The sequence below is a fragment of the Manis pentadactyla genome, chromosome 15, assembly GCF_030020395.1.
Source record: "Manis pentadactyla isolate mManPen7 chromosome 15, mManPen7.hap1, whole genome shotgun sequence".
Taxonomy (NCBI): Eukaryota; Metazoa; Chordata; class Mammalia; order Pholidota; family Manidae; genus Manis; species Manis pentadactyla.
In genome coordinates, this window is record NC_080033.1 from 40,069,786 (window position 1) to 40,097,276 (window position 27,491).

At 50.9% G+C, this 27,491-nt stretch overlaps 1 protein-coding gene across 1 annotated transcript; it reads right to left on the reverse strand.

Annotated features, from left to right (window-relative positions):
• Window positions 1–2,536: 2,536 nt before the first annotated feature.
• Window positions 2,537–23,790, reverse strand: LOC130680974 (sodium-dependent noradrenaline transporter-like). The gene is given in 12 exon segments (XM_057492870.1): window positions 2,537–6,147; window positions 6,715–6,786; window positions 8,221–8,388; window positions 8,892–8,992; window positions 9,963–10,062; window positions 10,519–10,626; window positions 11,928–12,060; window positions 12,832–12,930; window positions 14,100–14,200; window positions 15,873–16,022; window positions 23,105–23,243; window positions 23,771–23,790. Coding segments are annotated over 12 exon segments (1,215 nt in total). The 3' UTR covers window positions 2,537–6,123.
• Window positions 23,791–27,491: the final 3,701 nt, after the last annotated feature.

The following is a 27,491-nucleotide window of genomic DNA, read 5'->3' on the forward strand; positions in this document are numbered from 1 at the left end:
TCTGACTCCAAATGCTTTGTTCTTTACACTAAGCCAGGGCAAACCACAGACCAAAAGGCCAAATCTGGCCCATTACCTGTTGTAGATAAAGCTGCTTTCACACTACAATAGCAGAGTTGAGCAGTTGTGGTAGAGACCTTTGCAGAAAAAGTTGACTCCTTCACTAAATATACAGGATGAATGAAAGGCAACAACGAACACTTCTGTCTACCAGCATCTGCCCACACAAGTGGTCGTTCACATGTTAGTGTGAATTAGCCCATAAACATTGTGACAGCTCCCTGAGAGCATCTCCACGTTAAAAACAGAAGGGATGCTAGAGAATCACCTAAACCAACCCTCTCATTTTACAGATGGGGAAACTAAGGTTGCACAATGACTTTTCTAATGTGACTCAGTCATAACATCAGAGTAGCTGGTCTCAAGTGGGCACTGGAAGTTCTAAACGTTTCCATAGCCTTGGCTCTTAATAGCATTGATCCACGCAGACCCATCTTGACAATTCCTTGACCCATGCAGACCCATCTTGACTGTTCCTTGACCCACGTAGACCCATCTTGACTGTTCCTTGACCCCCGTAGACCCATCTTGACTGTTCCTTGACCCATGTAGACCCATCTTGACTGTTCCTTGACCCACGTAGACCCATCTTGACTGTTCTTTTTCAGGCTGTATGACAAAATGATCTTCCTACTCCCCTGCAACAAGCTGTCCCTTGATGTCCAAGTCCTCACAGCCTTGCTGTCCTTTCCCACAACTGTGGGGCATGTGTCAGGACTTGTCGGGTCCCTACCACCACCTTATTTCCAGAGGGCACCAAGTATAATGAGGGCAGCATGGACTTTGTCCATCAGTGGCCCTTATGACCTTGGGTAGATCATTTCCCAACCCCAGCCCTCAGTTTCCTCATTGAGGAAATTGTTCTTTTTGCTGCCTACCTCCCAGGATCGCTGTCAGGAAAACATGAGATATTTGAGGTAGGAAAGATTCAAATGAAGAGCAATCATAACTTGGGGTGATGGAGCTTTGGAAATAAGCCAGGGTGTCATCTTCATTTAGTTTGGGGTGGAGGACAGAGACTGACACCACGTATCATCAGGAGATGCCTCCACAGGTAATACAGCTGTGAGCCTTAAACATTTGTGAATCTGGTGATTATATGGATTCTCTCAGAAAAGTAGACCCAGACTCATCCATACAAAAACTTGCACTTAATTTCAGAAAGTTCTGAAATTTTTTGAAGCCCACCCATGAACACTAGTTTTAATAAATCCTGGCCCACGGTACAGACAACAAAGTGAAGCCTAGAGAGAAATTACACGATATCAGTGCCTTTTGGGAGGAGATTAAAAGTGAAATTATCTCTCTCCAAAAATCAGACAAGGGTGTGACTAGATTTGGGATGGTTCAAAAGCCCACCAGGTGCCTAAAGTGAGGCTCACCTGTGAGGCTTCTCCTACCACATTTGTCGGCCCAGGGGACAGGGCAGCAGCCAGGGTTGCCCTTTATGCTTCTGGCCAGCCTCCCCCCCTACTCCTCCAGGGCCACTTACTCATTAAATGTCAGCATGCATGAGCGGAGGACTGGAGACACGGCTGCCTTTTGTTTAATTCATTATAATAAACCCTAACTCCAATTCTGGAGTTAAAACAAAATGACCAGAATGAGAGCACCCATTCTGGGATGTCTACACAACCTGACAGTCCACACCACTCACTGCCTTGGGATCCTTAGTGTAAGTGCATTTGCACGTGCTGATGCGGCTGCACAGACCAAAAAAATCCCAGCAGCTCAGAATGGAAGGGACCTTAGATGTTACGGAACCTTCCCCCTCCACCCCCACGTGACACTGAGTCCCCTCTACAGGCTACCCAAGAGACATTGTCTGCCACCTCCTGCATGTCTCCAGTGCTGCGGGGGCTCACACTTCCAGCAACAGCCCATTCTCTGTCTGGGCTAATCGTGTAAACTGTCTTCTTGGACTTCCTAACGCTGGCCTCAGTTCAGCCCTTGGGCCCACAACCAACTCCCTGAAAGCCTTTCCATATTTGAAGACAGACTGAACTGTTATCTGTCAGTGCCTCATTTACACTGGTGTCTGTCTACGTGCTGACTTGCATTAAAAATAATAATGTAAGTTATACCTTTCCCAAACAATGATAGTGCTTAGTACGAAGGTTAATGCAGCCTCCCCAGAAAAATGCACATATGCAACCAATTACGCATTGAATTCTGTCCAATTAGAGGGTCTGACCCCCTGGAAATTCAGCCCTCGAAATGAAAAAGCAAAACTGGATAACTAACTTGGCACCCACTTTCTATTTAAATAAGCATATGTGTCAATCTCAGAGCTGGGGTTACAGATTCAACCCCTCCCAGTCTCCTATTCCATGGGTTATAAAAAGTTATTTGGGTGAAACAGGGGCAACTATGACCAGAAACTCTTCTTTACTAGCTGGAGGCTGATCATAGAAGTCCATTTGCCTGGCACAATTTATAGCACCACCTTCATGAAGAATCTGCTACTAGATACACAGCACAGGAAATAGTCTTTATTACTGTATACACTTATTTTTCCATGAAGAGCACAGCTTTTAAAATAAATCCACACCAGACATAGAAATCTGATTGACACTGGAACAGTCCATGACACAGAGAGGGCACCACTGAACAGTCCTTATTTACACAGAAGTGGAGAAACAGTGGGATGAGTGTGGGCAGCCCAAGAGCAGCTTCACAGTCACTAGTATCTCGGTGACTTCTCTGATTGTAGTAATCACTATGCTGACATCCACAGAGCTGTGGGTCCTGGGACTTAGGGAACCTTTGATTATCTGATCCAACCATGCCTTTACAGACAAAGAACTCTGAGGCTCACAGCAATGGAGCCACTCTCCCAAGAAACCAGCTAGTCCCCTGCAGACCCAGATCTGTGCAACTCTAAATGCTGTGCTGTTTCCACCACACCACCCTCCCTCTCTGTTCTTCTCCACTCCATAGCTTTCAAAGGAAACAAACAAACAAATGAAATGAACTCAGTGGGCTCCTTTACTAAGAAATGACTTCTTTGGCAGGACTGCTTTGGTCTCACATTACTGGGGCTGGGGCACAGATCATCTGGGAGGAGACTGGTCCCCACTTGGAGGAAACCCCGCTGAGGATTAAGGCAGCTTCCAGGACTTTCATTCAGCAGGATATTGGGCAAGAGTTGGCAGCTCCCCTTCCCCTCTGTCTTGCTGGCATCTAGAATGAAGACCAACTAACGGGAGGACATTCAATAAGTAGACACTGAGTAGATGTTAACACAATGGTCTCAAACAGATATTTTACATTTTGTGGAAAATAATAATTCCTTTAAAATCTGGTAAAATATCAAAAGTGTCAATATACAGTACACAGGAGCACCCTGATTCTGGGTAACTCTATCAAACAAAGGCCACAAAAAATAAGTCAAATGTTATTTAGGATAAAGCACGTACTCCCGCGGCATTAAGTGTGCAGGGAAGGTGAACCCAGCAGGCTGGCCGGCACCTCCACGAGAACTTCCAAGGGCTTCTTCTGGGGTCCCTCCACACCCCAGGGCCCCAGCTTGGGGCCACGTTCCCCCAAGCCCAGGCTCAGGGGCCAACTTCCACCTCAAGGCAGCACCACTGTGTTGTTTGGGGTTGGATCAGCGAGCACTACACCTCCGAGTCACCCTTAGGACGGATGTCTGGAGGCAGAAGGGCCGCGTGCAGATGCAAAGAGAAAACCACAGGCTGCCTCTCAGGTGTGTCCCTGTTCTGGGACACAGGCTTTTCTGGCTGTTTGCTCTCATTTCAGCCAGGTAGACTCAGCTTTCCCCACCCTGCTGTTCCCCAGAGCCATCACTGCCACCAAAAGAAAGCAGCTGAATGACTTTCTCTCTGGCAACTAGTTAGATGAGAATAAATTGCATCCTCTCCCCCTTTCCCTTCTTCTGATGCATTGTTCTTTTGCTAAGAAACACCCCTCGGCCACTTGACTAGAATCCTGTTGGATTTTAATGGTGACTCTGGGTGGGGTGAACCATATCAAACACAGAATGTCAAGGTGCTCTGGGCTGAGAGTCAGGGGATCTGACTGGAGGTCCAACTGGATTGCCTCACATCTGAGAAACGTTGAACAAGAGTGACTGCAGTGCTGGGCCTTGCTTGTCTCACCTGGGAAATGGGGACACAGAAGCCGGCCCTGCAGTCCTCACTGGGCAGATGGGAGTGGATAAAAGTGCTTTGTAAGAAAACCTGTAACATTAAGGGGGAATTACCCTTCACGGGAGGATCTCGGGTCCCTTCCGGGGCCATATTCCATCAGGGGTGGATCTCCCACTCCCGTCTCCCAGACCAGTGCCTTCCTGTTCCACCCTGTTGGAGGCTCCCAGGCCCCAGCTTTTACAGGGTCCACAGCAACTGCCACTTGGGCTGTCTCAGACTTTGGGCTGGCCTTTTTCATATTTCCTAGAAGTCTCTTGATTGATCCCCTGTAATCTAAAGAATGTCCTGAGAACCCTGACTCAGAAGGGACATGGGGCCTTCAGAAGGAAAACCATCCCCTTGCCCCAAGCTGGCCTCTACATAATCCTCTTCACAGACTGCATGATTGATTGATCAGGCTCAGTGACACCCTAGTTTCATGCAAAGAGCCTTCTGGATGTGTGTCTCCCAGCACTTCCAGCATTAAATGGAATGGTCCCCTTTTCCTGACCCAAGTTTCTGCAACAGGGGCTCCCACAGTCAGAATAAGAGCCCCATAAGTCCAGATTTCCAAAAAGGGGGGGTGGGGCGTAAGAGACTCAAACCATAAATAGAAACTCCAAATAAATGCCACCAACTTCAACTACAAATCACTTCTCTGAATGAGCTGAAACTAACCATGACTACCACCAGAGGGCACCACTTGCGAGTCTGTATCAGACGTCAACCTGGAAATTCTCTAAAACCACCAGTCTGCGCCAGCAACTCAGAATACTCTCTTCAGCTTGAACGACCAGGTTGCTGTGTGTTTGGTTCCACCCGGCCTTCCAAGGTGCCACGTCCAGTCCATGAAGAGTGACAAAGGGAGTTTTCAGGGCCAACTCCTTCACTTGAATCTGCTGGTCTGTGCTGGGTGGGATTCCCAGGGAAAGGTTTTTGCAAGTGTCCGTGAACGATGAATACACAAACAGCTTCTCAGGCTGCCCTTGGGCACTCACCCGCTCCTGTGAGGACAGCAGAGAATCCCATGGTAGAGACTCACTTCTGGCCTCGCTGAGCTTCTGTCCCCAACCACCCAGAGAGGCCTCAGGACCCACAGCTGGGTTTCTGGGCCCTGTGTGCCTAACAGAACATGCCCTGCATGTGGCCTCCGTGAGCCTGTCTGCACTTCTGCAGACACCGCTCACTGCAGCTCATCGCCATCCTACCCCATGACCTCCACATCCATGACCTATCACCTGACCACCAGCAGCCACACTCCAGCACACACGCAAATCAGACTCCATTGGCTGGAGTGAAAATTAACTCTGAAGGTTTCTGTTCACCATCCCCAAGAGCATCTGCCCTTGGCCTTCATGACAGGGACAAATAAACCCAAACCCCCTGACAGGGCACAGTTCAGATCCCTGTGTGCTGCCTGGAGTGGACAAGAGAGGAAGGATCTATGTCCTCCACACCCGAGCCTCCAACTCAGCCGGCTTTTGTTTGTGTTTAGTTTTACGATGTTTGACATAAAAAAGCAATATCCTCTATCTGATTTGTTGGACTGAGGATTTCTTCTGTGGCCTAAAGTACAAGTAAACGAGGTGGGGAGTTCTGCCCGCGCTGTGGAGCTCAGCCTGGGCCGCTCCCAAGTTGGGTGAGACCTCCCAAAGCAAAAGCAGTTCAACAGAGTCATTTTTCCTGTTCCCTCCTCTCCTCTTCTCCCTCAAGGCTCACCAATCCAAGCTCACAGTCCCCAGGCCAGGTGAACGGAAGGTGAATGAAAACCGGAGCACAGCATTTGTAACTGGGACAAGAGGAAGAAGGGTCAGAAAGAACGCCTCCAGGAGAGGAATCCCAGGACAGCGTCCAGGGTGGTGGTGACTTGACCTGGACATCGGCACAGCAGGGTCCCTCCTGGGGGTCAGGTTCAGAGGGCCAACCAGTGCTGCAGCTGCAGAGAGAGAAAGCAAGGTGTGCCAGGGCCGGGGGGCATGGGTGGAGAGCACCAGGGCCAGCAGGAAGCACAGAGCAGGCAGAACACGTGCCTCTCACTTCAGAGACCCTGGAGAACATGCAGGTTGATTCCTAATTGTCACTTTGGCCCAGAAAGCACCAAAGAGCCCTCCCAAAGTCCGACAGCAAGTTTGAAACAGGGATCTTGGTGGGGCCCTCCCCATCCCCTCTCCCCGAATTCTTTTAAGGGGAAAGGGGTAGGAGGTCAGTGTGTAACTGATATACCTGCGGGTCTTCCTTCAACGTAAGAAATCTTCAGCCTAGTCTGGTGACAGTTCACAGAGGGAAAAAGTGTTTAGGGACTTGGCATCCCAGGACCCAGGAGCAGAGGGGCAGTCAGGGCTGGTAGAAGGCAGCGGACAGGCCCCTCTCCTCTGTCCCAAATACCTAGAGCCACAGCTGTTCTGGGTGGGGTGTGATCCTATCTGAGGCATTCAGCACCCAGCAGGGAGCAGTGAGAACCCAGACCACGGCCCGCACCCGGAACAGCCTAGGCTGCACCTACCTGGAACTGCCTGACATCCCTCTGGGCCACCAGGAGATGCTCACTCTCTGGCGTGATGACATAGGCCAGTCTCTGTGAGAGGGTGGAGAAGGGGCAGAGCCCCAGCTGGGCCCCGGGACACCCTCCCAGTGGCCCAGAGGACGCCCCAGGTAAAGGCTACCTGCCATTTGGCCCTTAAGTCCCACATGGACACTGTGTGAGGTCTGCACAAGATGCTCGCCACCCTTGTTTGTGGAGCTGGTCACTGAGTCACTCACTCAGTGAATGTTCAGTGAGCCCTGTGGTCAGACACTGGACGAGGCCCTTGGGGTCCAGAGTTGAAGGTGACCCAGTGGCTCTGCACCGGGGGGGCTTACAGTGCAGGGAAGGGGCTAGCATTGAACAGATAAAGACACAGGCCACCAAAACCAGGACTGGAGAAAGTGCTGCAGAGGACAAGCTCGGAGCGCAGATTAGAGGGGACCAGGTCCGTACTCAGGAAGACATTGAGAATCAATCACCGATCCCGAGATGGCAAGATGCCCTCGCCGGTCCCAGAGTGTGAAGAATAAAAAGCTCAAGGCAGGTCCTCGTTCCCACGTCCCGGATGAGCCCACAGAACACGGGTCCTCCCAGCGACCCACAGGCTCCCAGATGTTGGGATTTCAGGGCCAGGAAACATGTACAAGGAACTGGGGGAGGGGCAGACCCAGCCCCGCCTGGGTCCCTCTTCCCTAAGGTTCCATGTGGACCCCTTACATCCTCATTGTCATCTGTCCCCCAGTTAGAACATGAGCTCCTGGAGAGAATCCAGCCCAGGTCATAGCCTCTCAGTGTCTGTGGAGTGAGGGACGAAAGGAATGCCACCTCAGTCTTGCATAGTAAGGACATGTAGAAAAGATTATCATTATTTATAAATGAAAAGGTATTTTACGAACCCAAGACTAGGAAAGACATGATTTCAGAGTACAGGTTTGCTGAATACTTGTCTATGTATATGTGTATACGATGTGTACAGATGAAGAAGAAAGTGTAGTTTGGAAATCTCTGGTTTAGGCTGATCGGGTGTCAGGTTCAGGAAGGACGCAGGTAAACCAAGATGACAGGGTCACAGTGAGCTGGGATGGGGAGAGTGGGGACATCTGGGGACATGAGACTCCTTAGAAAGGGAAACAGGAGAAGGCCCAATTAAGGCAGTCTAACATCCTTAGAGGACTCAAGGACTGCAGGGCACCCCTTTGCATAACAAACAGTAGGAATGGCAGGAGGAGCATATATGGCATATGACACACAATGTCACAGCAGGTAAAAGGCACTGAACACATCCTTTGTGCCAGGAACTGTGCTAAACACTCCCCTTTTCCTTCAAGGTCCAAATTATTATCCCCAGGTTACAAAGGTGGAAACTGAGGCTCAGGGTGGTAAATGACTTGGACCCCACGGTGGGTCTGCTGTCCGTGCCCTTCTGTCCGCCCTGCTCAGGGCGCCCCCTCCCATCCTGGCCCCTCGCCCCCAGCCAGAGCTCACCTCCCAAATGGAGCCCCGCGTGCTGAGGAACTTGTAGGCGGTGTAGGTGGGCACCAGGGCCATGGAGGAGAGCGCGATGCCCCAGCCCACCCAGTTGGCCCACAGTGGGAAGATGTAGTCATCGTAGGTGAGCGGCTTGAAGCTGATGACGCTGACCACCACCACAAACTGGGGGAACAGGAAGGGAGGCGGGGAAGAGAGACAGGAGACGGAGGGGCAGGGGTACAGGATGGGAGGAGGGAAGGAGGTGGGAAAGAGACAGAAGCAGAGAAAGATCAGAGGGACGTGAGGGGCAGGGAGGGAGGTGGGTCACGGGCAGAGGACAGAGTGAGGAAGGGCAGAAGAGAGAGAGGAGGAAGAATTCAAGAAGCCAATGTCACGAAAAAGAGACAAAGACAATAGGAGCAAGAAAAAGAAGAATGGAAAGGTAACGCTGGAGCTGGGCTGAGTGGTGGCACACACCGTCCCCCTGGGGACCCAGCCCCAGGCTAGAGACCCCACTAGGGGGGAAGGCCACCGTGCTATGACAGGGCTGAGCATCCATGCGTCCTGTCACATGAGCAGGGCTCTGCCTCCCAGAACCTCCTCCCTTAGGAAAAAAATATGCTCACCCACCGCCACCCTGGGCACAGACCTCTTGCCCCAGGGAGCCCCAGCCACACCCCACACACCAGGAGGAAGGCAGGGCTGACAAAATTCCAGCACAGTCTCCAGTACAGGCCCGGCTTGAACCCCATCATCTGCTGGATGTCATTGCTGAACCTGTCCACACCTGCGCACACACAGGGCAGCCCCGTCACGTGGCCCCGCACAGCCCCAGCCACCCCCTGGGCCCTCCCACAGGGCCTGGACTCAGGCGGGGAGCAGGGCAGTGAGACAGGACACTCTGGCCCTTGGCTGGTGAAGAACAAGGGGAAGGTGACACTCAGGGGCAGTATCACCTTTCAGGTGCCACCCCAATTCATTTCTCGGAGGGAAAGCAGGGCTTGGGGCTGGAGGGGACCTGCTCCAGTCTCCACAGCCGGGCGGCCTGAGAGCAAAGCCCTCCTCTCTTTCCTCTGCGCATGCTCCCTTGAAAGTGACCACAGCACCTTCCCTGATTCTCATCTGGCAGAAAAGCCCAATCACACTGCCATCTGCCTGACTAGTAGAAAAGAGTGAGACAGGACTAACTAACACTTTGATGTGACCCCTGCAGAAAAAAATGCACAGTTACAAACACCTTTGACAATTTGTAATGTGTTCTCCTTATTCAGCTCCAGAATAAGGTGGCCAGGGAAATACAAAGCACCAGCTCCATGTGAATTTCACATAGAACATGAAAATCACATTATTTTAACTACAACTCATGCGATATTTGGAGCATACTTATACTAAAACAATTATTCATTATGTATCTGAAATTCAGGTTTAAAAGAGCACCTTGTGTTATATTTGCTAAATCTGGCAGCCCTACCCTAGGCTGAATTACGTGGCTTGGAGATGAGCAGCTTCCTCGGATTTCCCCTTTCAAAGCTGACGCCGGAGGCCTCTGGGGGCCTCTGCAGCCTCCTGTTAACAGGCCTGCGTGCAAGGATGAGCTGAGGGCTGGGAGAGCTGTTCCTGATAAGTGACCTGCTCGTTCTGGAATCAGCCAGGGGCTGTCCTGGAAATGGGAAGGCCCTTTGCGTCTCCAGGGGCAGAGGGTCCCGGAGCAGCAGGGGCCCTGAGGCTTTCCCACCCACTCAGGGCCCAGCACGTACCATAAAACCAGGACACTCCAATGGCTTCCATGAGCACAGCAAAAAGAATGGAGGTCCCCGCGGCAAATGTGTCCAGCAGGGTCAGCACGTATATCCCACCCTGGGGCATGGAGGGAGAAAGCCTGAGGCCACCTTGGCTAGAAATGGCCACTGACTGTTATGTGTATGCCAACTGTCCCACTTGCTTAGAACCCAGTTTCAGAATGTGGGTGACAGGCCTGTGGTGCTATTGTGCTGATGTCACATGTTCGCATCCTTACAAAGGCCTTTTGGAGTCCCTGGGTCTGAGGGTGGGTACTGTAGCCAGTCAAAGGCCAGGTGGGTTTCAAAAAGATTTCTGCCTCTCAAGCCAATAAGCAGCTAGTAGGGTTGCCTGGAGCTCTTCGGGCTCAGAGGTAGAAGATAACAATGGGATGTAACCCCAGGGGATCCCAACCGGGTTGAGGATGCCGGCTCCCCATGGCTCCCCCTGAGCTCACCCCATCTGGGAATGTCTGACTGGGTGGAAATGCAGCCGCACAAGTTCTGAGTGACCCAGAGCCCAGCCCCGCCTCACCTTGGTTATGCAAAATAGGGCCAGAAGGAAAGTTCCAAAGGTAACTCCAAAGGTGAAGAGCTTCCTGTGTCGCTTCAGGACCTGGAAGTCGTCGGCCAGGCCTCCCATCTGGAGGGAACCAGGCAGAGTGGGGAGCAGAAGTGAGAGGCTCCCTGCACCTCGGTCTCAGGCCCCAGGCCACCTGGGGCCGCCTGCAGCTGGGGACTCAGGCACCCTGCCAGCTGCCTCGCCTCTCTAGAGAAATCGGCCGGTTCTGCCTTCTCCATCCTCATCCCACCTCTGCCAGCTTTTCAGCCAGAATAGAACTCGGAAACTATGTGGGAAAGGTGAAGAGTTAACTCCTATCTTCTCCTAATCCCAGGCACCTGACCCTCTCAATCAGCCCGAGTGGGCACTGGGAGCCAAGGGGGGAAAGAGGGGGCAAAAACACGCATGTAATATATCTGCATGTTAATAAGGGCTTCTGGAAACATCTACCAAAGGAGAGCTTCCGGTGATTGCAGTATAGGTAGTAGTTTCTGACAAGGATTTTCGGCTGCCTCTGTAATTGTCAATCAAGTAGTAACTTCAAACTCCAGACTCTCAGTCTGAAAGGGTCTCTTATCCCATAGCTATGGACAAATCTATTCTTTATGAGGCCCTCGCTATGGCCTCATGAGTAACAATTACATGCTTACATCAGTGACATCCCAAGACTGGGATGGCAGACAAGGAGTATGCATGCCACCATTCTCTACCTCATGCAGGTCTCCTCTACCCTTGGCAGACACTATTTATTAATTAAAAGCAATATTCCCTCCTGTGTGCTGGGAAGCAGCCTCAGAATCCTCGACACACTGCTTCTAGCAGATCTACCAACTGAAAGGAAAAGGCAGTAAAAGGAAGCCTATTTGCTAGCCCTACCCTAAGATTTCTTGCAAATTTCCAGGCACAATATACAAAAGGTAGACATAGATATAATAAGACATCAGTAAACTGCATCTTACATATGCATAAACTAAAAGGTCCTAAGATGAATGAGGCTTAATGTGTTTTTGCTGGTTGTTGTTGATGAAATATGGTGAGAAGAATGCTTGGTTAGAGAACAAGAGTTCCATCGGTACCCTCTCTGAATTCAGTGTCCCTGTCCTCAAGAGGGGCCTGTTGTGCTGGCTTATCTGAGGTCCTCTCTGATGTGCAGTTCCATGATGCCAACAAGCTTTCTACTGGTTCTTGGCTTTGGCCTAAGTCTTGCCTTTTTGAGGGAGGACTCACTTCCATGTTTGTATTTAAACAGGGCCTCTGGAACCAACTACCAACCAGAGGCTTGAATGGTGGGAACTTTAGGCTGGGTAGCTGGGGTGGGTGGGGGGAGGCTCAGGCCCAGTGGTGTGTGTGGGGTGGGGTGTATCCTGGGCAGGCTTACTCACTGAGCTGTCAATTCCTAGAGCCAGGAGCATGATGAAGAACACAATAGCCCAGAATGTGGATCCCGACAGGGTGGAAATGGCTTCTGGGTACAGGATGAAGACTAGGCCAGCTCCTGCAAGAAACACCAAGGACCTCACCAATGGCTGGGACTGTCTGAGCTGGAGATGGCAGCATTCTGAGGCCCAGTCAGCCCTAGCCCAGGCCCATGACAGTTGGTCAGCCATGTGCGGCAGAGCAAACCAAGGGTCTAAAGATGCAGCGAGCTCCAGCTTGCAGTTCACTGCACAGCACGGAGGCTGATTCAGAGCCAGGTCAGAGGGCCGTGCCTTGCCTGGAGAGCTACAGCTACATGCATTGGATCCTACCTCCTGCACACCGTGAGGATCCTCTTACTCTCAAAAGTCTGTTGTCCTCAGAGTCCATTTGAGCTCCTCCCCGGGTCTCAGCTTCTTTGTGGATTATGGGGAGCAGTGGGGAAGGACACAGTTTCCACAGTCAGACTGGTCAGAGCTTGAATCTGGCACTATTGCTCAGTAGCTGGGGGACCTGGGACAACTTACACAGCCTGAGTCTCAGCTTTCTCCTCTTTAAAATGGGCCCATTCACACTTGCCACATGGAGCTGTCAGAACCAATGAAGCTATGTCAGGTGCTCAGCATGGGGGCTCGTCTAGGGAGCTCCGAAATCAGCCCTACCTGGCCTGACTCAGAGGAAGCTTCTGTTACACACGCAGGGTCCAGGACTGCCTGGAGCTCCTGGTCATAGCCTCAAAGGAAGCCTATCACATGGGCAGCTTGGGAAGCTCCATGTCCAGCAGCCTCAGTCCTGAGGCCATGGGGAAGCTGCACAGCCATGAATGCAGGGCGGTTTCTCAGCCTCCTCCTCTTGCATCTGCCCACCCACCTTCAGTGGCAATGGGCCATGTAGCCGAGGATGGAGAAGATGGCGAACCCCGAGATGAAGCTGGTGACACGGTTGATGGTGCTGGTGAGCAGGGCATCCCTGGGGGAAGACACACTGTTAGTTCAAGTCGCCTGGCTCTCCCCAACCTGCTCATGGACGGCTGTGCCGTCTATGAAGTCTCGGCTGCAATGCCATCCCCCATTCAGTTTTCCTGTGCCAGGGACCCCAGCGCCCCACCATCACCTGGAAAGTCCCTGCAGGTGCAGGAAATAAGTAACAGCTTCTGGATGAAACATTCGGAGACCACAGTCTGGTATTAAATTCTTACTGGGGAATCCTGTCCCCAGCCTCCTTTTCAACAAGCTCAGCAACTTCTCAGTGTCTCTCACCTTCTCACAAAGGCATTTAAGAGCTTTGCTAACATAACCAACCCTGCTTCCAGACTTACTTCATATGCGTTCCTGGCACACTTTATACAAACCAAACCAGGCAACTTGCTGGTCCACAAACTCAATGCCCTCCCTGGCTTTGCTCATGCCATTCCCCCTATGCCTGCTGTCCCCTCCCCGTCTCCCATCCCGGTCCCAACTGTCCTCTGAGGCTCACCTCCACACTCTTGCTGGTTGCCCCAGCAGAGGGCCGATCACCCCATTTCCTGGGCCTTCCTACAGCCTGCCCCGCCGGTATGCATTCAGCCTGCTCTCTTGTACCAGAGGGGCGGTGATTCTGTCTTGAGCCTCTGATCGAGTGATGGAGGCAGGCCCAATCTGTGCCCATGCCTGAAGCCCTCACAGCACTGGGCCCGCAGGGGGCAGCATTAAGTGCCTACTGAACTGAGCTAGAGCTTGGTCTTCTGTCTCTGCTGCCCTGCAGCCTTACCTCTGACTCTGCCAGGCCCTCACCCCTCATGGACCAGCCGTAGTAGTCCACTGCCTGCCTGGGCATCAGATGGACTGTCAGGCAGTACTGTCTTTTCTGAAAGCCACATAGTGCCCCTCTGTCCCAGCTACCCAACCCCAGGATCTCCCAGTGCTTTACATCCTTGGAAGAGGTGTTCTGATTTGTGTTCATCAGGACCCCGTAGGCCATGTCAGAGTTCATAGAACACCCACTCTGGAGGTCACAGAGGTCCACCCTGCCTCATCTCACAGAAGAAAGTCAAGAGGAAAAGTTGACTTGCCCCAGACCACAGCCCTCTCTCTCTCATTTCCTAGGAGTGTTGATCCCTAGGATTTAAAACCTTCCCAGAGCCCTGAAAAGGATCTTACCTGTAGCAGTTGTCAAATTTGTGGTAACTGGCAAATGCAATCAAGACTCCAAATCCAGCCCCCAAGGAAAAAAAAATCTGAGTTGCAGCATCAATCCATACCTGAAATGGGCAAACAGAGGCCATCACCTTCTGCTTCCTACAGAGCAGGACTACCTGCCTCCCTGCCCCAGAGGGCTGGGAAGCCCCAGGGATGCTCTGAGCCTTGGGAAATGAGTTCTGAGCCAGAGATGGGCAGCCATGCAACTCCTCCACCCCAAAAGCCTGTTCAAAATCACCATGGAGAGAGACTGGGGTCTGTCTAGTGTCTCCTGGTCTTCAGTAGCCACGAGGGAGCCCACCTGGGACTCACTGAGTCAATTTGATGTCCTGATTTCCCAAGGAAATTAATAAACTTACAGTAGCAGGTTTGAGTGTGCATGAGGTGAGGGCAAAGGGCTACAACCATGTTAGGAATCACGGAGATAACTCATCAGAAAGGGATCATGGTGTCTAGCACCTTCTGCCAGCTCACAGCCAGTGGTGACTCCTCAGGGGCCAACGGGGTTTACTTATTCCAGTTTTTGGGTGATGAAAACACATGGCTGAAAGCTGGTGATATGAGCCCCTCTCTACCCTCTCTGCCTTGTGGCCTAGCCCTGGTCAATTTCACCTCACTAATCTCAGTTTCTTCATCTCTGTAGCAGGGGGCAACTATTTCCAGCCCACCCAGACTAAGAGCTGCAAATCAGGTTTGTGAGATTTCTCCATCTCCCCAATCCCATTATTCTGGGCTCCCCCTACTTTGAAAGCAGAGTGTATGGCAACAGAAGCAATCTGATGGAGGAAGATACATGTGCTCCTGAGACAGTATTCAGGCTCCGTTTCTACTTGTCAGGATTCAGGATATCTAAACAGCTGCAGAGCAGATAGAACTTGTTTCACGAGGCTGATTGCTTTACAAACTTGTTTTTACAAGGCTGGTGCGAGTCTTATGCTCTCTGACAGTTTTCTTTCTGACAGTTACTAAGGAAATAGGTTTTTCTCTTGGTTACTGGGCTAAAGCCCCATGGTCTGGTGAGGTGTCACAGCTATGGGAGCTGCCTCCTGAGAGGCATCCCTCTTCGTCCTCTGTCTCTGCTGCCTGCCAGGATTACTGTGGGGTCAGACGAGCGTGAGGAAGCCTTTGGGAATTGTGAGGGAGATCTTAACTGAGATGGGCCCGGGGGAGGAGGCTGGGTTTCATCTCAGCCGTGATTTGAAGATGCTCAGGGGATGGGGCACCCCCAAGATTGTCTCGGCTCCCATCTGCACCCCACTGCTTTGGAATCCACTCCGAATTAACCCACTGTCATCACAATCTGTGTCTCTGGGCAGGACAGCTGCAGGAACCTGTGGGGGGACAGTCAGCAGGGTCCAGACCTCTGTGGGTCTGATGCTGCTCCTTATGGTGAGATCAGAGGATGGTAGCAATGCCAGAGGTGGAGACTTGAGAGTGGAAAGAGGGCTGAGGTGGCTGGGGTGGGTGAGGGAACCATGTCACAGGGTAGATGTCAGGACCAGGACAGGGTACTGCTCTCCTTGAAAAGAGGGGTCTGCAACGGGCTTGTGAAGACCAGCAGGTGCGATCAAAGGGATGTTGGTCAGATAGAGAAGCTGCAGCCCGGGGAGGGATGGTTCCATCCCAGGCTATGCCACAAGCTCGAGGCAAGGCTGGGACCAGACTGCCTGTTGCTGCTGGCGTGGAGAACCCTCCTCAACCCTGGCCCACAGGGGGTGGTCGCTGGGCACTGACCGTGGCCTCTTTCAGGCGGTAGAAGTCGATGTGCAGGTAGGCGTTGATGCCGTTGGAGGCGCCGGGCAGTGTGACGCCGTGGACCAGGAGCACAAACAGCACGAGGTAAGGCAGCGTGGCCGTGATCCACACAACGTGGCAGTGGACAAGCTAGCCGTGAGAGCCCGGCTCTGCCACTGGCCTGGTGGGGCTGCGGGGGCACAGGCCCTTTCCCAGGAGCCAGGCACACCCTCCCTTCACCTAACCTCATGCAGTACACATGCCAAAAGCCCCATCTCCAGGCCCTGGTGCTCCAAGGCAGAGAACAGATGCTGGCTGCACCCAGAGCAGCTCAGAGTCCAGGGGCGAAAGTGCACCTGGGAACAGCGGTGCCACCGAAGCTGAGGGCTGAGAGGACTCGACTAGCTTCCCTCAGCTCCCAGTGCCACAACCGCCACAAGCTGCCTCTACTGACCCTCCCAGTCGCCCCCGTGGAACTAAGCACAACCTCCTTGTGCCCCCTCCCCTCCCTCCTCTCTCTCCTTCACCTTCGCTCAGGCAAACTCTCCTAAGCTCACTGTCCACTGAGGCAGGTGGCTGGGCAGAAAGCAATCTCTGGCCGCCTTTACCTTGGGATGGATGTAGGACAACTAACTGTCTTGTCCAGGAACCCATCAGGGAAAAGTTCATCCCCAGACTAGAAAAAGTCACCCGCAGCCCCCACCACACCCCTGCTCCTTGCCTCAAGTGGAGGAACCGAGAAGAAAGGGGGGCCGGGAGAAGGTTGTGTGGGCTTCCCTGAATGTCAGGATACTCTGGGGGAAGTTCTACATAAAAACGTCAAAGTTCAGGTCCCATTCTTGGAGTTTCTGACTTAATTGGTCTGGGGTGGGGCGTGCACTTCAGTGTGTTTAAACCCCCCCAGGTGATGTCAATGAGCGGTCAAGGCTAAAGGCCATTGCTATAGGCAGAGGCTGCTACAGGCGGCTGTGCAGAAAGAAGGCTCAGCAGAGTCTGTTCAGGGCCAAGGTGGCCAGACTCAGGGGAGACTCAGCTGAAACATAAGAGGACATGTGACCTAAAGACCAAACGGTCCCTCCCCCGCAAAGTGCTGGCATTACACAGCCTCTAGAATCTTCACATATCTCCAGGGAGAAAATGGAAGCCCTGAAACATGATGGAGGGTAAAGTTCTTTGCTAGCCTAGAAAGATATGGGCTCAAGACAAAAATGGAGATATATGACATAAAATCATGTTTTCCACACCTGTACTGAAGGACTGAGATTTATCCTCCTTTTCTGTCTTTCCCACTAGGCCAGGAGCTCCTTAGAAGCAAAATCTCAATATTTCTCAAGCTTGTATCCCCAGAAGATGGCACATATGAATGCTTAAAAACTGACTGTTGGATGGATGGACGAATGAATATGGATGTTGTATCGGTGAATGATTGGACAGATGGATGGACGGTTGGGTGGCTGGATACAGAGTTGGGTAGCTAATGGGTAGGTGGATGGTTAGGTGAGGAAATAGTTGAGTGGACAGATAGGTAGACGGATGAGTGGATCAGCGATAAATCCAAGGGTGTGTGGGTGACTAAGTCAAAGAATGAATGAAAGAATGAGCAAGTGAATAAACGAGCACATGAGTCCAACAGTAGTTAAATTCATCAATAGTTGGTCATGTCTTCTGAGGGAATCAGAATAGGAATCAGGCTCCCCTCTTTCCTGTTATCCAGGTGTTCCTCCAGTTTCCTCCATCGTTACACTGTCTCATTTGGAGGGGCTTCTAGATATATGCTTTAGGCTTCTGTTTTCTTTCAGGGGTCCAGGAACGAGGACGACAAATTGCCAAAAACAAATGCAGAGGAAAATATGCCTTGGAAAGTGAAGCCACTACATCCGAGTGGCCTCATATTAATCCTGGATTTATTCTCCCAAAGTGGGAGAAATGGGTCTAACTCCCTGGTGACAGGCACAAGGAGGAGCCCTCACATGAGCTTCTGTTGGGTTCTAACTGATGTTCCCCTTCAACTCACACCAACAGCTGCAGACCCATTGCCTAGCCAGCAGGCCGGAAGAGACCAGATTTCACCCATCAAAAGACAACATCCTCAGGTCTGACTCCAAGGAATCTCCCATGGGGCTGGCTGGCAGCCCTCATTAGTCATATCTGAGGCTCCAGCATGGATTCAATTTCCCCAAGAACACATCAGGACATGACTAAGTTGACCTTGACTGCAGTCAAGTATCACGAAAGGGGAACTTATCTTGTCCATGTACATGTGTTTCAAGCTAAACCATCTGAGTCTGGCTCAAAATTGATGGCAGAAGTGAGCTGAGCTGCTAAAATCTTGTGCAGAAAGGGAGGCTCCTGGATCCTTGGCCAACAGCTAGGTCATGCTAATATGTGCCCAGCAGGTATGTGGGGCAAAGAGAAGGGACAATTGGATTCTGTCATCTCCACCCCAGTCTTCTCTGATCAAAATGTCAAATTGCAGTGCACCTCTGGCCACAAGAAGCCAGACTTGGTCTGTCTTTGAGCACAAGATGAAAAGAGCCATGAGCAGCCCATTGTTTCGGCAAGCGTCCTCTGTGTTCAAGAAAGCACGGCTTTCCAGCACCAAAATCCAACTTCTGGTCTGTTTGTGTTTCTATCCATAAAGGTTACAATTTGTGTGGTTCTTGGGTGCCAAACTCAAACCTATGGTTGATAATCACAATGAGGAAGATCTGGGCTCCATTAAAGGAAGAACTTTCTAATGAATTGAGCTCTCTGAAGAGAGAATGAGCTTCCCAGGGAGGTGGTGAGGACTCTGTCACTGAAGGTGTGCAAATCTTGCTCAGGATCCAGGCACTAGGCAAAGGATTTCCTGGAGCAAGGTGAGGCCCAGGGACCAGCACCCTCTGCATCACTAGGAGCTTGTCAGAAACGCAAATTCTCACCCCACCCCCACAGAATCAGACTCTCAAGGTGGCACCCAGGAATCTGAGTTTTAACAAGCTATGTTATTCTTATGTGCACAAAGGTTGAGAAGCATTGTTTGAGGTCACCTGGAGGGATAAATGTTCATGCTTATTGCTGCAAAACTGCATCGATTTAGCCTGTAATGGTTAGGCTTCATGATCCTTTGAAATGGGTTTAAGGGAAATTTGCCCTAACAATGAAGACACATGAAGATTTATGGGGTGAGGGTTATGCACTAATGTTACTTCAGAAAACACTGAGCTGTAAATATTTTAGTACTCATTGCTTGTATGCAAATGATGCTGTGCATTATAACAGGGTCCCCAACGAGTCACTAAAGCAAGTCAAGACCACCCTGTATTGACACATTAGTGGGAAGATTTGGCTAGAATTGTGACTTGAACTCCAAAGTAACAGAATGACTTTTTATTTAGATATTCTAGAACTCAGGTTTTCTCCTAATTGGTCTGGCTTTCTCTCTCCTCAGCTAGACCACCTGTGCCAGAATTGGTGAGGTGTTCTGTCTTTTTCCATCCCCCAAGGAGCCCACAGGCTGGCAGGGAAGTGGGCAGAGGATGGAGGCTGCCCCTGGCCAATTCTGTTGTCTTGTTTTCTCCAGGCATAGGGGAGTCTGGGGTTTCTGAAAGTTTAGCCCGGCATGTAAACAGAGCACATGGGACGCTGGGCCTGCCCCTCTACCCAGTGGGAAGTCAGCAGAACCCATGGAGGTGGGGGCAGAGCACTGGAAGGGCTGCTGACAAAGGGGACAGACGAGGATCATGTCCATCTGCCGGCCCTGCACTGGGGCCCTCCCCTCTTGCCCACCCTCCATCAGGGTGGGAGGCAAGTGCGGCCACTGATTGCTCTTACTTTGCGGGTGAGGACACTGGAGCTTAGGGGGTGTTATAATCTCAGGTCACCTGGTAGGAAATGTTTGGTCCCCAGCCCAGGTGGTCTGACCGCAAGACCATGTCCTATCACTTGCTCTCCTGTATATTTGAGACCCAGGTTCAATTTCTAGCCAGGCTAGACTGCTGTGAAGCCCTGTCCCTCTCCAGACCTCAGCCTCCTCATGTGAACAGGAAGGTGGGAGTAGATGCCTCTCTTCCATTCCAACTTGTAGGGTCTCAGTTACTGGACTTGTAGTTGCTAGGGCCAGCTCAGCCAGCAGTGAGTGAGATGGGGAGGCAGGCCAGACTCGGGGTGGCAGGCGGCAGTGTGCACATACTCGCCCGCCTCCCTGGGGGCCAACTAACTCTTGACTCAAACCTCAATCCACTGCTCGGAGGTAGTCAGTGGGCCAAGGTCCACAGAGCGTGTGGTCTTGGGTAATCCCTTTTCCTGATTCAGACCGTACTCCATCCTCCACATCCTGGCTGCTGGCTGTGGAATCACACATCTTCCCAAGTGCAGAGCCATCACTTGCCAAGACCGGAAGTGTGAACATTTGCAGTTCATTTCAGGTCGGCTCTGTGGCTGCAGGAGCCTGCTAAGAGAAGTTCCATGTCCTGTGCCAGATGAAGTCTGGGAAAAAGTAAGCAATGCTTTTGGCTTTCTCATGAGCCAGTTTATAAAACCAATTAAAGACAGGGCACAGGAATGTCCTGATGGAAGTTCCTTATTCTAGAAAGCCCTTCCCATGGGCTGCCAGGGGCCCTTGCCTGCTCATCTGCAGGAACATTGGGAGACTGACGCACAATGTGGGCTGTGGCTTCCGTGGATGTATTTCCACCTAGGTGGGGAGCTTCCTAGGGCAGCAGTCCTGCTCTGCCCCTCATTACACTCTTCAGGGGAGGGGTGAACCCACCATGCTCAGCTCAGCTTCTCTTTTTAGTGTCAGTCTCCTCCCAAGTCATGCTCTTTGCTCCTCCCAAGTGCTGATCTAGGTGGGGCAAGCTGTAGCCCGTCAGTGATGGCTGCAAGGAACTTAACCTTGGGATGCATTTTAGAAGCCTGTGGCGGCCCCATACCCAGGCCAGGAGCAGCAGTAAGCCTCGCTCATCTACAGTTCTGCAGCCTGCAGAGGCAGGAGAGCCCTGCTCCTGAGGACGAGGAAGGGTGCAGGGAGGCTGGCCAGGCTGGCCTGGACCTTCTGCACCTCTGTGGCTTTGTTCAGGCAGTTCTTTCCGCCAAAAATCTCTTTCCTCTGTCCCATACCTACCCGTGCCTGTCCTTAGAGACCTAGCCAAATGTCACCTTCTCTGTGTTCTTTGCAGACCCGTCTCAGTTGGAAGAGCTTCTTCCTTCCATTAACACAGCATCTCACACTTTTTTTACCGCGACAGCTCATGGTAAGGAAAACCTTATATATTGAGACAAAATGCACACAGATGTATGAATTGCCATAACTGAAACACCAACTTGTGGCAACCCCTGCACTGGTTTCATGACTGGTGAAAAGCCCACAGTTTGTATTTCAATTAAAGTGCAACTTGATGTGAAATGACCTCCAAGGTAACGTTAAGGAACAAAGGAAGACATGTAATAGTGTGCATAGTTTGTGGCCATGAGCGTTTAAAGGGGAACACACATATATCTCTGGATGGAGACTGGAGGAACGAGTGACACTGGCGGGCTACAATGGTCCTTCATACATGTAATATTATAAACAACTGAAGATGGGATCTGTCTTATTTTTTTCTGGCATCACCAGTGCTAGCACAAAGCCTGGCACAGTGTCTGGAAGTGTGCAGTAAGGTGAACTGAATTAAAAAGAACAACTTAAGTTCTCCAAGTTTATTCACTCACCCGCCCTTTCTCCTTTCTTCCTACCTCCCCTCCTTTCCTGAGTTACCCTTCAATCAATATTTACTGAAGACCTACTATGTGCCAGTGCCAGCATGGTAGAGGCCTTAGCCTGGTTTTGCTCTATCCCAGAACTCCTTCCAGCCCTGGACTGCATTTTATTTGGGTTCTTCCTGGGCACAGACACTGTCTCCAACTTGCTGATAGGAAGTTCCATTTTAAGCTTTCTTGACAGATTCCATCCCCACTAACTGCTGGTGCCCCCTCACAAGCTTTGCTTTCAATAGTGTGACCAAGGGCTCTGGAGTCCCTGAGAGAACCCTGATACAGCCCACTTTCCAAAGTCAGCTGCCTAACGAAGCTTCTCGCAAAATCACAAATCTGCCTGATTACAGATTACTGCCTGTGACCCCCAACAAACACACATCTGCACGTAGTCCCACCCGCACTCACTCTGGGCTTTATCACAGGACTTATCTTGGCTGCTGGGATAATGGCAATCAGGACACGAGCAGTGACTAGAAGAGCTATTTTCACTTTGGGGCTTGTCTGCTTGGAACATGCTTGTGGCAGTCAGCCACCATGCCGTGAGAAGCCCAGGACACATGGAGAGGCTGCACAGAAACCACCCGAGGTGTTCTGCTGTACAGCTCTGGCTGAGCCCCCAGCCTGGGCCCGCTGCCATCCTTGAGTGTGCGCCATCTTGGATGTCCCAGCCCAGTCAAGCCCCCAGGACTGTAACCCCAGTGGTATCAGATGGAGCAGAAGAACTGCCCAGCTGATCCGTCAACCCACAGGATCATCAGAGATAATAAGATACTTGCTATTCTACATCACTGCATCTTGGGGTGCTTAGTTGCACAGAAATAGCTAACCAAAACATGGAAAGAACATTTCCCAGCTACAGCCTCTTTAATACAGTCAAGCTTCACATGGACCCCATAGGGTCCAAATGAGATTACTGTTCTCGAGATGTTCTTCGGCCTCAGGATCAACATGGGCCACGGCCTGAGGACATCCCACCCTGAGGGGCTGACTACAGGGGCCGTGCCACCTAGGTGAGAAAGGCCCTTGCAGGCACTCGGCACTGTCCAGAGGAAGCACAAAGCCCCAACTAGATAGCTTCTGGAGCATTCTCTTTTACTCAAAGGTTCAAAGGGGGGAATGACTGATTTTCATAGTGAAGCAAGTGGTTATTTATCAAGATTTGTCATTTATCACACATGTCAATAGGTTGTTTCTGCCTTTTCCCCAAGGATATCTTGGGATATCCCATTCCCTGGTCTCTGCTCTGCGGCAGTTTTGACAGAAAAGTGTGAGGAGCCCTGATCCTCCTGCAACCCCTCACCCTACTGCTGGGGAGCCTAGGGGAGAGAAGGGAACTGTCCAAGCTCTCCCAGGAAACAGGGGTGGAGCTGGGGTTCAAACCCGGGCTCTCTTGTACTTATAGGTCCATTTTTTTTCACCAACCACCTGGTTATAACTAGAAAAAAAATTTCTTTTTGAGGCCAACCTCCTAACTGAAAGAGAAACAAAAGTATTACCTTTCCCAATGTCTTCACTCCTTTCCAGAGGCTAAAAAACAGGATGATGACGACGACCATCAGACAGAGTAAGAGCTGCCACTGGGGCAGGCCGACGTCATGGATCCCGCTGCTCTCATGCAGGTGCAGGACGCCACGCCTGCCGGGGGGGAGGGAGGGGCCGGGGAAGACAGGGAAGTCAGGGGCGACGACCGAGGCCAGTCCCTGGAAGTGACATGGCTGGAGGTGGGCCCCGGGCTGCCCTGGCCACCACCCTGCAGTTTTGGGGCCTGCTTTGCACAGTCATGGCCTGTGCCCAGGACTGCCCTGCCCTGGGCCAGCAAGTCATCTGGGGAGACTTCCCGGTTGAGGCTGCTTTTGGTCAGTCACCAAAATTTCAACATAACAAAAATCTCTTGAGTGCCGTGGATGAGGATGAGGCGGTAGGATGACCGTCTCTGGGTCCACTGCTAAGCTCAGGCCGGCCAGGTAGCCTCTTAGCTCCTAGTGGGTTGTTGCATCAGGAACAAATGCTCACAGTCTCTCTTGCTCAGCCCAACAATTCATCTTCTATAAACAGTAGGACCCAGAACCAGCACAGGGGAAGCTGAGAAGGACAGAGGGTCAGTCTCCCACACACTCTCACTTCCTTTAGAAAACCCTTCCGGGCTATGGTGGACACCTCACCCTTTGTCCAGCCCTTTCATGCTGCCAGGGCCATTTCCCCTCGTAGATATTTCCCTTCCCCAGGTCTCATTCTGCAGGTTTACCTGGTCTCCATTCAGAATGTGGCTCATTAATAAATTTATTCCAGTATTTAAGGCAAATATCATCCTGCCCTGGAGTAGGGCTCCAATCCAAAAGAAGGACGTGCTGTTGGATACCTTACACACCTACGACGGGTAAACTGGGGGATAGCTGACTGTCTCTCCACCTGTCTGTGTCCCTATCTCTCTCCCCCTCCTTCCTATCCTCCTTCTCCTCTCTACCCACACCCTCCCCCTAAAAGAGAAACATGAGGTAAAAGAATGTGATTTTGAGGTCCATAAACAAGAACAGGGTTTGCAACCTGTACATAGGAATTGCTTGGAGATCTTTCAAAATCTTACTGATAACTGGGCCCCACTCTCAACCAATTACATTAGAACCCTTGGGGAATGGGCCTCAGTGCCAATATCTTTTCAATTCCCTCGGTGATTCTTCTGGATGGCCAAAGCTGAGACCTGCTGAACTAGAGGCCCACCCAAATTACAGGTTTTCTTTAGAGCAAACTTGAGCCTTCCAGAAATCTGTCTTTACTTTCCTGGCAAAATAAAATTGGCTTTCTGAGCCTAAGGGAAAAAAGGCTCAGAAAGGCTCATTAAAAGTAGGCTTGAAATATCCCAGAAGCCTGGGTGTCAGATGAGCCCACAGAGTCAGAGGCAGATGGCTTCCCTCTCTGGGAGCAGAGCATATAATGCTGGAAGATGCTAGACTTGCCAGGAAAACAGGTACCCTCAGTCTGGAAACTTGGTCAGCTTTCCCCTGGACAAGGGTGTACATTTCCTGGGCAATCAAGGACTGGAGGCCACCCTTGATGCTAGGTATAGTTCATTCATTCATTCATTCATTTACCCATTCAAAATGAACATCTATTATTAGTAAGAACATGAAGGAAAAGAGAAGGATGTGGCACAGAAGTTATCCAGGCTCTAGGGTCAGATGCAAACTCATTCTGTACCGTGCTGTGAGCCAGGCAGCACGCTGGGGGCTGGTGACATGGCCACAGACAAGCAGGTGATGGCTCCAGCCACATGGCGCTCCTGGCAGAGGGGACAATAGCTAGTCAATACATTCCCCACCTTGAGCCTTTTTCCTTTTCAGTAAGATGGCTCTCAAAGATAAATTACAGAATGTGAAGATAGTGCCTGGAACCCAGGAAATGCTCAGCAAATGGTAAGTGTAACTATCATCATGAGTGAGCAGCAGGCATCAGCAGAGGAGCAAAGGAGTGCCTGGAAAACTCAGCCGAGGAAGTCAGCTGGGCAGGCTCCGCGGAGGGAGTGGCTGCTGCCTTCTCTGCTGATCTGCCAGAGTAACAGGTGGATTGAGAGATGCACAGGCAGGGTAGAGGAAGAGATGGGGAGAGGGGTGTGGACAGGCATAGGCGTCTGCAAGTGAGCATGTGTGGATGCATGAGCAGAGCTGTGTGGGTGATCCAGGCCCACAAAGACTCACATCTCCTGTCCCTAGTCGGTCCTCATTCCCGCACCCCAGGCCGAAGTTTGCAGCTTTAAATTGCTCACCCTGCATCAGCTTCCCTGAGCGATCAGTTTCCAAATCTGCCCCTCCTAGTCCTATCTCTTGGTCTGCTACCAGTACCCCCACCCTCATGGCCCTGTCCCGGGCCAGATCCACATTCTCTTCCTCCAGGGCTATTATAAAAGTGTCCCTATCTCCCCACAACCCAGGTCTGCCTCCAGTCAGCCCCCTTAAGCCACAGTCTGCAGCTGTAGAACTATCCATTGGGAGTGTCCTTCCAATCTTGTCCCGGTCCTGCCCCTAAACCCTCAGAGGCTCCATATCACCGGAAATAGTGGTCCTAACTGGGCAGCATTGTCCTGCCTCTGCAGGGACATTTGGCAATGGCTGGAGACATTTTGGGTTGTCACATCTGGAGTGGAGGGACATGTGCTAGTATCTAGTGGGAAGAAGCCAGAGATGATGCTACATGTCCAAAATACACCAGGCAACTCCTCCATCGCCAACACAGACTTATCCAACCTCCAGGTTGTGAAATCCGGGTCTAGGGGATAAAAACAAGGGCCTTTCAGAATCTGACGTCCTTCACAGTCATCCCGTGCCAAGTGCGTCCTCTGCCTCACCACACCCCTGCCTTTGGCTCTGGGCAACTGCCAGCCACTTACCATTTGGAGCTCCCACTGCTTTGGAACTTGTAACTTTCTGTCCTTTTCTGCCTAGAACATGCTCCTGGCCCCATTTATCTGCCTGGCAGACTTCTTCTCACCTTGCTAGTCTGAACTTAAAAATGATACCCTGACGTAGGCCCCTCTCCTATGCCCTAAGAGATCAAGAGGAAGGGAGAGAGGGAGGAAGAAAGGGAGGAAGAAAGGAAGAAGGGAGGGAGGGAAGAGAAGAAGAAAGGGTGGGCATATCTAAGAGAACCAGAAGCAGATACTGAGCCCATCTGACTTAACTCTGATCCTTCCCTTTGCTTTGTGGGCCAAGGGTTGAATGATGTCAGTAACTGTTTGGCCAATTTGACTGTTAGAATCATGAAAACAAAAAGACACTGAACCATCAACATCCTCTGGAAGAGTCATTCCAGAAGATTATCATCAAAAAACTTCAACAAAGATCCTGGCGCAGTTACAGTTGTAGCTGCATTCATCCCACTGGTTCCTGGACTTGCCATTGCATTGGAATGAAGAAGGAGATATCTAAGCTGGCCTGTGCATACAGTAAAACAACAAATTTGATTGGATCTATATTGTCAGAACTCAACCAAGAATTAGGAGAAGTGCAAGTTGCAGCGCTCCAAAATCGTGTGACTATAGACTATCTATTGTTAAAAGAACATATGGGATGTGAACAGTTCCCAGGAATGTGTTGTTTTAATTTGTCTGATTTTTCTCAAACTATTCAAATTCAGTTAGACAATATCCACCATATTATTGATAAGTTTTCACAAATGCCTAGGGTACCTAACTGGTTTCCTTGGTTTCACTGGATATGGCTGGTAATTGTAGGTCTGCTTTTGTTATGTAGCTGTATTCCTACTCTGTTAATGTGTGTACACAATTTAATTAGTTGTTTGTTAAAACCTATACATGCTTATGTTACTCTACAAGAAGATATGTCAAAGAAATAATCAATCTTCCCATGTTTTCTTCCGTCTGCTACTTCTATAGCTTTTCTTCTTCCTTCCTAATTACAACCCTTAAATAGAATTCATGCCTCATATAGAATTTACCAAGTATCATAATTCCTCCAAGTGCTAAAGATACCTCAAGACAAATGCTGGGCATAGAAGCCACAGGGCATAAATATGCAAAGAAGTAAAAAGCTAACCTTTTCAAACAATAAGGCTTCTCTCTCACTTACCAACTTCACATTTCCCTGTATGGCCCCGGAAGATGACTGGTTAGCCAGAGACGGGTAAGATTCCTCAAGGGAGGAACAACCTAAGACAGGCACAGTCGCAGGGGGGCCATCAGGTGAGAAATTGGGGATCGAGGTGAGGCTTAGAACCTCACCCCCCTGTTTTGAGAGAAATCTTCTGCATCCGTGGATGTTTTGTTGCCCTTGTCTAGCTTGGATTAATACTTAGTCTATAGGCACAGACCTGATCATCTACATTTGCCCTCTTACAGCACTAAATTGTTTTCTACCTTTATTTTGCATCTAC